Source organism: Echinops telfairi, unplaced genomic scaffold, assembly GCF_000313985.2.
Source record: "Echinops telfairi isolate 266 unplaced genomic scaffold, ASM31398v2 ScPeMD7_5592;HRSCAF=6446, whole genome shotgun sequence".
In the NCBI taxonomy this organism is placed as follows: Eukaryota; Metazoa; Chordata; class Mammalia; order Afrosoricida; family Tenrecidae; genus Echinops; species Echinops telfairi.
Genome location: NW_022109491.1, coordinates 36,391,801 through 36,404,550, shown reverse-complemented (window position 1 = coordinate 36,404,550; position 12,750 = coordinate 36,391,801). Strand labels below are relative to the sequence as shown.

The following is a 12,750-nucleotide window of genomic DNA, read 5'->3' as shown; positions in this document are numbered from 1 at the left end:
GATCTCATCACATTATTTATCGTAAAATATAAGCTGTAAAAGGGATTAGTATGTTTCAAATTAGTTGTAGCATGTTAGGCACAAGTATTAATTTTATTGTCTTTATTTAGATACTTTGGATATGTTTTAAGGAGGTGTACAGATGCCAAATCGACAAGGGGAGGACTGTAATAGTTACTGTCATGTATTAACTTGGCTAGGATATGTTCCTCAGGACTTTTTAGCAGAACCAATGCCATATTTAATTTTGTGATATGATATTAGCTGCCAATCAGTTGGAAGGGGAGGTTACTTGGGAGTGTGGTCTGCATCCAATATATAAATGGATATTCTGGCAAAGCCCTCTCTCTCTCTTGATCCTATATGTGTCCTGTCTGACATCCAATTCTTGGGACATGAAAAGCCTGTAGACAAATGCCTTCCTGCATATTTTGGATTTCCAGCTACTGCTTTTTCATGAATGAGCAGCCTGCTACTTGACCCACAAATGTGGGACTTGCCAACCCCCATAATTGTTGAGCCATTTCCTTGAAGTAAATAAATCACTCGCTGTCTCTGTGTGTTTGTCTCTCATATATATTAAGGTGACCAGATGTCCCGCTTTTGGCGGGACAGTCCCAATTTTTAACAATTTTTCCCATGTCCCCCGGCGTTTTTAAAAAGTCCCGATTTTTGGAAAGAATGCATGACAAGCTAGGGCATACGGTTTTCGGCTGCCATGTGGCCAGGATATGAGTTTTATCAATGGTGTCCCGCTTTACCAATGTTAAAATCTGGTCACCTTAATATATATACACACACACACACATCTCTGGATAGATCTATGCTTAATTCATTTGCTCCTTAAAGAATACAGTCTAAACATATGGTGAAATTTATAAGACAGGATCCATATCTCACATCATCATACATAAAAAAGAACATAAGATGGATCAAAGACCATTGTAAAACTGAGCACAATAAAGATCATTAATGAAAAAAATATGGGCTATATCATAAGGGTCCTAAAACATGGACTGGAATTTCATAAAAGGCAGATAATTGTATGTATCAAAGATGTCACAAAAAGAGAAATAGAACCCACAGACGCAGAAGAAAAGTTTTGTCAATGATTGTGTTAGTCTGGGCTGAGTAGAGAAACAATTCCAGAGACACTCACATATGTAAGAGAAAACTTCATGTGTTGCGTGAGTCTAAAGAGTAATTGTATATTAAGAAAACATCCCAGCCCAGTCCAGATCAAGCCCATGAGTCTGATGTTGGTCCCTATGTCTAATCCCAGTCTATAAATTCCTCTTTAGACTCACGCAGCACATGCGATGGCAGCACATGCGATGGCAGCACATGCAATGATCCTGAATGCAGGAAGATCCCAGGCCAGTGGGTAGAAAGTCTTGTGAAATCAGTGGCAGTGGAAGTATCTCAGCACTGGCACGGGTCTCCACATGGCTCCTCCAGCTCTTTGACTGTCTCAATAGCAAGAAAGGAAGGCAGAGCAAGTGTGTGTCCTGCCTCCAGGGAGGAAGACAGGAGTTCCCAAAATCCTCAGGAGAAGGCCATGCCCCCACAGAGGCACCATTGGCTATCACCTGATTGAAAGGCTAGCCTCTACCCCTTCACTCAAGTTGATAGGAGATTATGTGACTGCCACAGTGCTATAAAAGACAAGAGAGTAATCTCTCGAATTTATAGAAAACTTTACCTCAACAAGAAAAGGACAAGGATCTACTTTTAAAATGGGAAGGGAATATGAAAAGACACTTCACGAAAGCTATTTAGGCAGCCTATGAACAACGCTGAGGATCATGAGCGGTTAGAGCAGTGGTTCCCAACCTTCCTAAGGCCACGACCCTTTAAGACAGTTCCTCATGTTGTGGTGACCCCCAACCATAACATTATTCTCATTGCTACTTCAAAACTGTAATTTTGCTACTGTTAAGAATCGGGTAAATCCTGTGAAAGAGTCATTCAACCTCCAAAGGGGTCACAACTCACAGGTTGAGAACTACTGTGTTAGAGAGATGAAAATTAAAACAACAGTGAGATAGTATCTCAATCCATCATAATAGCAGAGTTCAAATAAATATAAAACAATGGATGCTGGCAAGAGTGTGGAAAGAACGGAACCCTTATAAATTGCTGGTGGGAGCATAAAATGGTGTAACCACTGTGGAAAGAGATGTCACTTCAAAAAGCTGGGAATGGAAATATATGACACAGCAATCCTTTTATGTTGTATGTATATTTTAGGGAAATAAGAGCCATGACTTCAAGACATACCTGAACAGCCATGTTAATTGCAGCACCATGCATAATAGCAAAAAGATGGAAACAACATAAATGCCACAAGTGGACTAATGGATAAATAAAGTTCGGTACACGGACACCATGTAATACTATGAAAAGTTAAAGAGTAACAATGAATCTATGAAGTACCTCATAACATGAATGAATTATGTTGAGTGAAATCAGTTAATCACAAAAGGATAAATATTATGAGTTCCAATTGTAAAAGTCAAGAAAAGATTTTCACATTAGAAAGAAACAGTCTTGATGGCTACCAGAGGTGGGAGGGATGGGGAGTGGACACATTTTAATTTGAGTAAAGGAAAGGGCAATATGCAATAAAGAGGAGAGTGGAAAAACAGGCATGGGAAGACACTGGGACATTTGCAAAAGTTAAAGCAATGGATATAAATACTGTTTTATATATATATAATACTGTAGTAATGGTGATCTATGCATAGCTGCATGTATATATACATAGGCTGACTAAGTGTAGAAGGGAGAGTGAGAGGAGGTCCATAAATGTATATAAGTTTGAAAGAGGTTATTTATACATGGTTATTTACCCTGGCTGCAAGTATATCCATGGACATAATGAAGCATATCTGGAGAAAGTTATAAAAACCTCTTAGATATAACCAGGCACTTTGAGGAAATGAGTTGCTGGGTCTAGGGAGTCAGGACCATAGTTCTGGAGGATACCAAGATCAACTGGAATACTATAACCCCCCAAAGATGATGCTCTACATCCTATTCTGGTGAACAGTGACTAGGGACTTAAAAGCTCATGAACAGCCATTTGAGGTTCAAATATTTGTCTGAAAATCGAAGACACATGGAAACAGTTAGACCAATGGATTAATGGGTCATTCAAATGTCAATCTCTATGAACCTGTGACAGAAGAAGTAAATGGTACCTGGCTACCTCTGCCAACTATTCTGAAAAGGATAATGTTGGAAGGTTCAGGATAGAGGGGGAAAAACGTGGAGCAAAAGTCAAAATCACAAAGACACCAGCCTAACAGATTGGATAGAGACTGGTGGAACCCCCAGGACTATGAGCTGTACTCACCCTTCAGATCCGGACATGAACTCACACCCATTGTCCAAATTTCAGCCAAACAACAGACAAGTCTATATAGGGAACAATACCACTATGGAGTTACATCTACCTTAGAATGATTGACCATTGGAGATCAGAAGGCATTCCTTACCTAAGGGTAAAGGTCAGCTAAGTTAGGGAAGAAGGAAGAATGGCAACAGGAAACACAGGAAGAAATGAAAGGAAGGATGCTATCTTTGGGGGACAGCAGCCAATGAGGTGAAACAAGCGTGCATAAATTACTGAATTAAAAACTGGTTTACTCTATAATCCTTCACCTAATTCACAAAGTTTTTGAAACATCTGGTAAATTTTAGACACTACTGCTGTGTTTATAACCCAAATGCTACTTATTGCACCATAGTCTTAAAGTAGCTTGGGGGATTTACCTAGATGATATGTAATTCATTGATAAATAAAATACATGTTCTCCAGAATAGCTTAGAGTATTTATAGTGATAAAGCAAAACCACACATTTGTTTACAAATGGTTATTTTGGGATTGCTTTGATTTTGATGGAAATATATATTTGTCCCAAAATTTGGACACTGGGCCTCTAAATATTTACCCACAGGAGCAACTGCTGTGATTTACATCTTGAAGGTAGCTTCTATAGCACGCGCTCTCTCTGTGATATTCCTCTGAAAGGGCATCATGAAATCCTCAAAGTCCACCTCATAGGTGAGCTTCTCTCGCAACAGTTCTCTCCTCCGGATCAGATCTGCTGTGGTGGGCTCAGGACTCCAGATCTTCAATAAAAGCCATATCCATGTCAGGCACAGGAGGACATGCAGTATATATGCTCATATCAAGACAATTTCCATAAGTTAACTTTAAACTATCATATTGACTCTCAAATATAACTGTTCCTTTTTCTTACTGGCTATAAAAATGGTTGCATAAACATAACATTTTCTGATGATAAACATCAGTACACGCCAGCTAAATTTTTGATCACCCTGGGACCAGTTGGTGTTCCCAAAACAGGTAAGCAAAGGAATGAGAAGACCAATTGGGTTTACTACCTTCATGCCTCATGGGGGGTCAAAATTATTTTCATAGTGGAAGGCAGAGGAAGATGACAGCCTTTTAATTCAATATTTTTTGATGGATACTGTAAATACAACTCTTATCTCCCCACCCTCCCAAATACCTCCATCTCTTTCACTGTAGATATTTTAGGAGGCTACTGATTGGCTGGCTAGGAGACATCAAATAAGATAGCAGTAGTGGATACAAAGGGGATAGTAGAGTTGGAGAAACACTAAACACTAATATTAATAGAATCTGGTGACTAAATTGCTGTAGGAAATGTCACTGACCAAAAGAAAAATCAATCTTTGAAGAATTAAAATTAGTATTGATATACAAATAAGGGAACCAGATTTTTGGGGCTAAACAAGATGATATTAGTTGGAAGTACGTATATACTCGTGTATAAACTGAGTTTTTTGGCACATTTTTTATGCAGTTTTTGTGGTACAATTAGGTGCCTCAGCTGATATTCGGGTTGGCGTATACTCGAGTATATACGGTAATTGTGCAATCTGACAAAATGACACCTACCAAAACAAACAAACAAACAAAGTTTGGTCATTAAAAAGCCAAATAAAACAACACAAAATGGCATGTTAGAGTACTTACCCTCCGTGGAACAAATGTGATGTCCACTTTCTTGGTATAACCACTAGTAATCAAAGAATTGAGATAAACCACATTATCTTTAACAATTGTCTTTTCCTCCAGTATTTCTGGTACAGTGTAAAATGAAGAAAGTGGTTCCTGGAAATAAGGCCAAAAAGTTTCTATCAATTAAAAACAATGTACACCATCTAATAATTGTTGTACATGTTCTTCAGAGACCAAGTAAACAGCAAACTCTGAATTCCACTATAGACAAAATCTAAATTCACTACCATCCAGTCAATGATACCAATTCTATACAAATCATGATTTGAGGTGAAATACAGGCTATTAATATAACTTTGGGAGAAGGGAAATGATTAATTTAGCTTAATTATATTTGGTTAATAACATCAAGTTACCTATCACCTAAGTTTTCAAGATAGCCATCCTTCACCAGTGGCCTTGGATTCCTACTAAAATTATAGTGCATATAGCAGGAACTTTACCTGATTAATTCTCATTCAGCTCCTGTCATCATTCCCTAAGCCCGCTATGTTCACCACTCTCTCTTCTCTGCCTACCATCCTATGCATTTCCCACCACCTGCATTTCCTCAGGCCTTTAAGCTCTTTGCAATTGATGACATTAAAAGTTTTCCTTCCACTGGCCTGTAGCTGCCAAAGGTCTTCAGGGAACCTTGTAAGCACAAGATGATGCTCTCGACGTGGGGTGGATGTAGTTTCCCTACCTACGGCAAGGCCTGATGTCTCCATAATATTCCCTTTGTAGTTTAGAGGTAACAGAACCCCTCCAAATTACCAGGAATATCAACCTGCACCCTCAGGAACTTTTACAGTCACTTTTTAAGATATCCAAATTACAAGTTCAGTGGTATGTATTAAGATTTCTTTGGGGAGAATGTCAGTAATGACAGATTTTGGAACCAAGATGAAGGAAAATCCCGCGTTGCTTCATTTCTCAGAAGAGTTTCCCTACCACCCTGCTGTTTGGTCATCTGATGAAATCAATACAATTTAGGATCAAATATATAGATTGTATTAGTTCCTGTTTCAAGATTCTTACATTATTTGGATGAAGCATGGGTTCTTTTTGCAAGGAACACTTTTTAGACTTTTATAATTATAACTTTTCCTGCTGGATATTTCCTTGGTTGTTGTTGATAGATGCCCTCAAGTTGGTTCCAACTCATAGTAATTATACACACAGAGAATGAAACAATTCCCAGTCCCGTGCCTTCCTTGCACCTGATTGTGCTATTTGAGCCCCATGGTTGGAACCGCTGTGTCAGTCCATCTTATTAAGGGTCTTCCATTTTTTAGCTGTCTTTTCACTTTACCAAACATAAGGACAAATCTCACTTGAGAATATGTCCAAAGTATGTGAGATGAAGTCTTATTATCCTTGCCTCCATAGACTTACCTATCCTGGACTTCATATACAGAAACACATGAAAACACAAACTAACAAATAAGAACAACAAAGTAAAACAGGTAAAAATCTCAATCACAAAGAAAGCAGAAAGTATTAAGAACTGGACAAATTTAAATGGGTCATGTGGTAGATACATAATTTCACATCAATTTGTTAACTAAGTACAGGGGTGGAGTCTAGCTTGTCAATCAGGTCACAGCCTCATGAGGCCTCCTTGTGAGCCTGGCCTTCTCATGAGGATTCTGGGAACTTTTTCTCTTGCTCTGTTTCACCTTCCTGTTGAAGAGCCACACTCAGAGAGCTGGAGAAGCCACCTGGAGACCCACACCAGCACTGACATGCTTCCACCACCATTGGATCCACAAGACTTTGCACCCACTGGCCTGTGATCTTCCTGCATTTGAATTGTTGCATGTGACTGCATGAGTCTAAAGAAGGATTTTGGGACTAGTATTGGACTTATGGGCTAATATCAGACTAATGGACTTGATCTGGAAAGAGCTGGGACATTAATTTATATACAATTACTCTGATATTAAGCCCTTCCCTATACATATATGAGTGTCTCTGGACTTGTTTCTCTAGTCTACCCAGCCTAACACAGGTCATAAAGGAGATTAAATGATAGGGTGTTGCAATTTTAACCTAACTGCATCTGCAACAATCCACTTTACAATATCCTTCACTAGCACCATAATTCATATGTATCCATTTTTCTTAGCTCTACCTTATTCAATGGTCAACTTTCATGTGCCTATTTGGCTTGAGTCAGGCATACCTTGGTCCTCAAAATAACATCTTTGCTTTTCAATACTTTAAAGAGGTGTATGTAACAGGTTTATGTCATTTAATCAAATGACAGACCTGACAGTACCTCTCATGAGCAGTGATTGTGGATCCAAGCAAGAAATCCCTGGCAACTTCAATCCTCTCTCCGTTTATCGTGATACTACTTATTGGTCTAGCTGTGAAGACGCTGGCTTTCTTTACACTGAGGTGTCGTCCATACTAAAGGCTGCAGTCTTTGATCTTCATCAGGCAGTGCTTTAAGTTCTCCCCACTTTCAAGAAGGAAGGTTGTGTAATCTGAATATTGCAGGTAGTTAATAAGCCCTCCTCCAATCTTGATGCCACATTTTCCTTCATATAGTCTAGCTTCTTGGACATCTGCTTGAAAAGTATGGTTGAAACAAACAAGTCTGATGCACACTTTTCCTAATTGGTATGATCCCAATGAAATGTCCTAGATTTCTCATTCTTCTCAGTTATCCACAGTTGTGATCCAAACAATTGAATATATTTTCATAGTCAGTAAAACACAAGCATCTTCCTGATGTTCGCTGCTTTAACATCTGACATCAGCAATGATAAACATGTCCTCCTCTGAATCTGACTTGAATTTCTGGTGGCTCCGTGTCAATGCACTGCTCCAATCATTATTGAATGAGCTTGCAAAATTTCACTTTCACAGGATAGTATTAAGATTGCTCAATAATTTCCACCTTCTATAGGATCATAATTTTTTAAATGGACACACATACGGGTCCTTTCCGATCAGTTAGTCAGCTTTCTGACTTCCAAAGTTTTGGAAGAGGTAAGTAAGTGCATCCATTTGCGTTACCAGCTTCTTGAAACATTTCAATTGTTATTCCATAATTTCCAGGAGTTTTTGTTTTTCTCCCTAATGCCTTTAGTGCAACTTGAACTTCTTCCTTCAGTACCAATAGCTTCTTATTACATGCGACCTCTTGGACAGGTTGAATATCAACCAGTTCTTTTTGGTATAGTGACCATGTGCATTCCTTCCATCTTCGTTCGATTCTTTCTGTATCATTCAACATTTTAATTTTCTCTATAGAATCTTTCAATATTGCAACTGAAGGCTTGAAGTTTTTTCTTCAATTCTTTGAACTTGAGATATATGCTCAGGATGTTCCTCCTTTTTGGTTTTCTAACTCCAATTTAGGTACATGTTATTAAAATACTTTGACTTCTACCCTTCTACAGACTACCCTTTAATATTTTCTGTTCAGCTCTTTTACTTCATCCCCGCCCCGCCCCCCCCCATTTGATTTAGCTGCTCTGTGCCCAAGAACAAGTTTCAGAGCTCTTCTGATATCCACTTGAATCCTTTCTTTTTAATGACCTTTTACTTTCTTTACATATGATGACCCGGGTGTCATCCCACAGGTCCTCAGGTTTCCTCTCATTAGTGTTCAAGGGGGCACATCTACTTTTGAGATGTTTGAGAAATAAGCCAGGATATACTCAAGGTCCTATATTTATTCTTGAGCACTTGTTTTCCTTTTCTTCAACTGCAGCCTGAACTGACATCGGAGCAATTAACGGCCTGCTCCATAGTCAGCCCCTGGCCTGGTCTTGGCTGATGCTGTTAAGCTTCGCCATCATCTCTGGCCACACGTTTAGTCAATTCTATTCCCGTGTATTACACTACTCATATGTCAGTTTGTTGTACGGTGGTGGCTTGGATGTTGCTTGATGCTGGAAACGATGTCACTGACATTGAAAATAGCAGCAGAGTCATTCAAGGTCAACAGTTTTCAGAAGAGCTTCTAAACTAAGAATAGACTATGGCAAAGGAATAGATTGTCCAAACAACAGGGGAACACTGTCAGATAAACTACTTAATGAGGCTGAAGAATTGCATATTGTTTTATTCGCCTTGTATGTGTGCCCCACCAAACCATATTTTAAGGACGTCTATTGATTTGTAGTTAGCCAACATTGTTCTTACCTCCTCTTTCTTAATGTCAGGGCCTTCAGTCTTTGGTTTGGGTGCTTTGCTTTTTAGTTTTTGATTGTCTGCTGGTTTGGGCGAGTTATCTACCTTTTCTTTAATCAGCTCCATTATTCTATAATCAGCATATGCCCTTGCGATATCCATGGCAGCATGCCCTAATCAAAATATAAATTTAGAGTTAAAACAACAAATTTATGATAAGCCCTGTAGGAAAATCTCAGTACGTAAGCCCTAAGCATGTGGCGATTGCTAAAGCAAACACTGTGTGGAAAGTAAAGGCTAAGTGAGATATTTCCTAAGGTGGAGTGACCTCTAAAATTCCAGGATATGAAAAACAATTTAATGACATTCTCATTTATTCTTTTTCTTAAAATATTTGAGCAGGTTTCTTAGAAAATTGATGGGAAATATTAAGATATGTTCAATGGGGGGTTCTCTTTCCACATTTACCACATTTTCATTTAATGTGACATTTTTTATTAGCTCCCATTGCCTTGATGTAAGGAAGCAGAGCTTAAATGGACTGGGGAAATTGGTGGCCACAAGTCCTCTATTCAAATGGCTGAGCATTATGTCCCTTATATTGTCATCAAGTTTAATATACTGTTACTTCAGTGGTAACATGAGGGACACAAAGGTATTAATAATATCTCAAATCAAAATAAAGAAATGAGTTACGATATAAGAAAGTAAAACTTCCATAAAAAGTGTTCAAATTTTTTTGTAAATGATTTTTCATCACCATATATAGTATAGGTGATATAAAGTATCCCGATCTTATGTTTCCTAGAATCAATATAATTTCAAATTAGGAATTATTCTGCCCAGATTACGAAGGAATAAGAAATCTACAGAGCCATTCAACTGGACTGATTATGAGTAATGAATAGTTACAATAGTGCGAGAGCTCAGTGTAGCTCCTAACCGGTACAAATCTCCAAATTGATGGTTACTGTCACATGATGGACTAACTATAAAAATTAAGAGTACGTAAATAATTTTCCATCTTTTGAATTCAGTGATAAGAAGTTGGGGTTTATGAGGGATTAGGACCATGTCTCAGAGGTCACCAATGTCAATAGGTCTGATGTAGTCCACAAAAGTCATGATAGACTATCCTAATTTGGTGAGGAAAGGATGGGGTCTTAAAAACTCATGAACAACCACTTCAGGTGCAATTCTTGGTCTCTTTTCATCTAAAGTAAAGAAAGGAGTGATGAAAATTGAAAGACACATAGAAGCAATTGGTCCCGTGGATGGAATGACGACACAAATATTGTCTCTATGCCCTTGCGATCAGAAGAACTAGATGGTGTCCACCTATTATTACCAACTTCTCTGAAAAGGATCACATTCGAAGGTCCTTTATAGAGTAGGAGGAAAATGTGCAACAGAACTCAAAATCATGAAAGAGACTAGGTTTACTGGTCAGATAGAGACGAATGAGACCCCAAGATTATGGTTGTCAGGTCTGAACTGAACTCACCTCCATGTTAGAATAATTAATCATTTAAGATCAAAAGGGCAGCATGTACCCAAGGACAGAGGTCAGAGGGTTAAAAAAGAAAGAGAAGTGGAACAGGAAATACAAGAAGTGGGATAAGTGACACTACATTGAGGGACTGCAATGGATGAAGTGAGTCAGAATGTGTATGAGTTATTAAATGTAAACCTAGGATCAGCTTTGTGAACCTTCACTGCATTCACAAAGTTTTAAAGAAAGTTTAGGCTATATCTTACATATAACACATATCTGTATTTTATAGTTTTTCTTTCCAGTTAAACTTTTTAAAAAAATCAATTTATTGGGGCTCATACAATTCATCACAATACATAGATCAATTGTGTAAAGCACATCTATACATTTGTTGCCCTCATTATTCCCAAAATTCGCTTTCCTCTTGGGTTCCCGGAATCAGCTCATTTTCCTTTTTCCCCCTCCCCCTCCCCATCCCTTCCTCCTCCCCCCTCCCCCATGCACCCTTGATAATTTATAAATTATTATTATATCTTATATTACACTGCCCGGCATCTCCCTCCAGTTAACCATTTTAAAAATTTTATTTTATAGAGGTTTTCAAGCCACAACAGATCACAAGTATGAAGAGCTAGTCTTTCACCCCAACTGGCTTAAGTAGTACTCGGTATAAGACATACTCACCTTTGCATACTCCCTAACCTTTAACTCAGAGTTTTGTTTGAACTACAATGTGGTGCTATAACAATAAAATTCAGAAGGTTCAGGATCTAACATTAATTCTTCATTTCTAACCCTAACCATCAATAATATGAACACATACCTCTTCTATTTTCCATCTGAAATTTAGCACCGATATCAAGCAGGTATTTTACAGTATCCAATCTACAGCTCTCAATCGCTCTACTTAGAGGAGTTGAGTTGTTGATTGAAGCTGCATCTATTAAAGCGCCAGATTTAACAAGAAGTTCAACAATATCTTGTTGGCCTGCATGGCATGCAAAATGTAGTGGGGTCCACAGAAAATTGTCGGTTGCATTAACATTAGCCCTATAACATAAGGTAGATGCACAAACTCAACAGAGTGGCTATTCCATGCACACAAGGTTACAATTGCAAAGTAAAATTTAGTCCAGTTTTATCAAGTTTCAAATCAGGGAAGCTTTAAGTTAAATAAACTCTGCCATAATTCTTCTTGACATCTTTTTATTCTGCAGCACTTTAAAATATTAAGTTTATTTATGGATATACACAGTTTGCTTAATTTTTAAAGGCACTTAGATTCTGGGGGTAACCATTTTTCCCAAAGTTGAAACAAAGAAAAATTACACAACTGAATCTAATGAAGATAAAAGATTACAGGAAATATGAAAGTTGTGCCATCTGATTTTGTATCTGCTTTCTCTGCAGGTCATGAATTTTAAAATTCTCTTTTCATCATTAAAATTATAGGCATGATAATGTATTCTTTAAAAACATAATCCTTTTTTCTGGCAATTCACTGTCCAAAAGTTTAAATTTTATTAATTGCCTTATACTTCTCTTGATAATATATAAATTTGAGCCTTTCTTTGGAATCAAAATGATAGTGATACTAATAACAATATTTTTTATCAAAGCTATCCCAGCTGTCACTCTCCTAAGAATAAGTACTTTGAACCTTTAAACTTACTTGTCGACAACTTCTGTGGGATGAGTCTCGTTAGCTCCTTATTACATAAATGAGAAAATTGAGGCACAAAAATGTTATCTACTCCAGGCTTCTACCATATATGTATGGCAGACACAGGAATTAAACCTGAGCAACAGTTTAAGATCCAAAAAAAGTAAAAATCTTATATTTTGATCGTTTTAAAGTATTTTCAGGTGACCTAAGAAAAAGACTGCACTTGCTGAAGTGGGGCAGTGAGTTTAGATGGTTCAAACCAGGCCTTTCCTTCCACCATGGTGCAAATGGTTAATATACTCAGCTGCTAGCTGGAGTATATACTGGTATAAATGGTTAATATACTCAGCTGCTAGCTGGAGTATATACTGGTATAAATG

The 12,750-nt window shown here is 37.9% G+C and overlaps 1 protein-coding gene across 1 annotated transcript in view; it reads right to left on the bottom strand.

The window, feature by feature from the left end:
- The window catches only part of ANKEF1 (ankyrin repeat and EF-hand domain containing 1), a 47,404-nt gene that overhangs the window by 14,131 nt on the left and 20,523 nt on the right, over nt 1–12,750 (bottom strand). Inside the window, exons 7-10 of the mRNA XM_004698160.2 lie at nt 11,528–11,754; nt 9,222–9,382; nt 5,034–5,171; nt 3,984–4,138 (exon numbers count right to left, since the gene is read on the bottom strand). Coding sequence (XP_004698217.2) covers nt 3,984–4,138; nt 5,034–5,171; nt 9,222–9,382; nt 11,528–11,754 — 681 coding nt within the window. The remainder of the gene's footprint in view (nt 1–3,983; nt 4,139–5,033; nt 5,172–9,221; nt 9,383–11,527; nt 11,755–12,750) is intronic.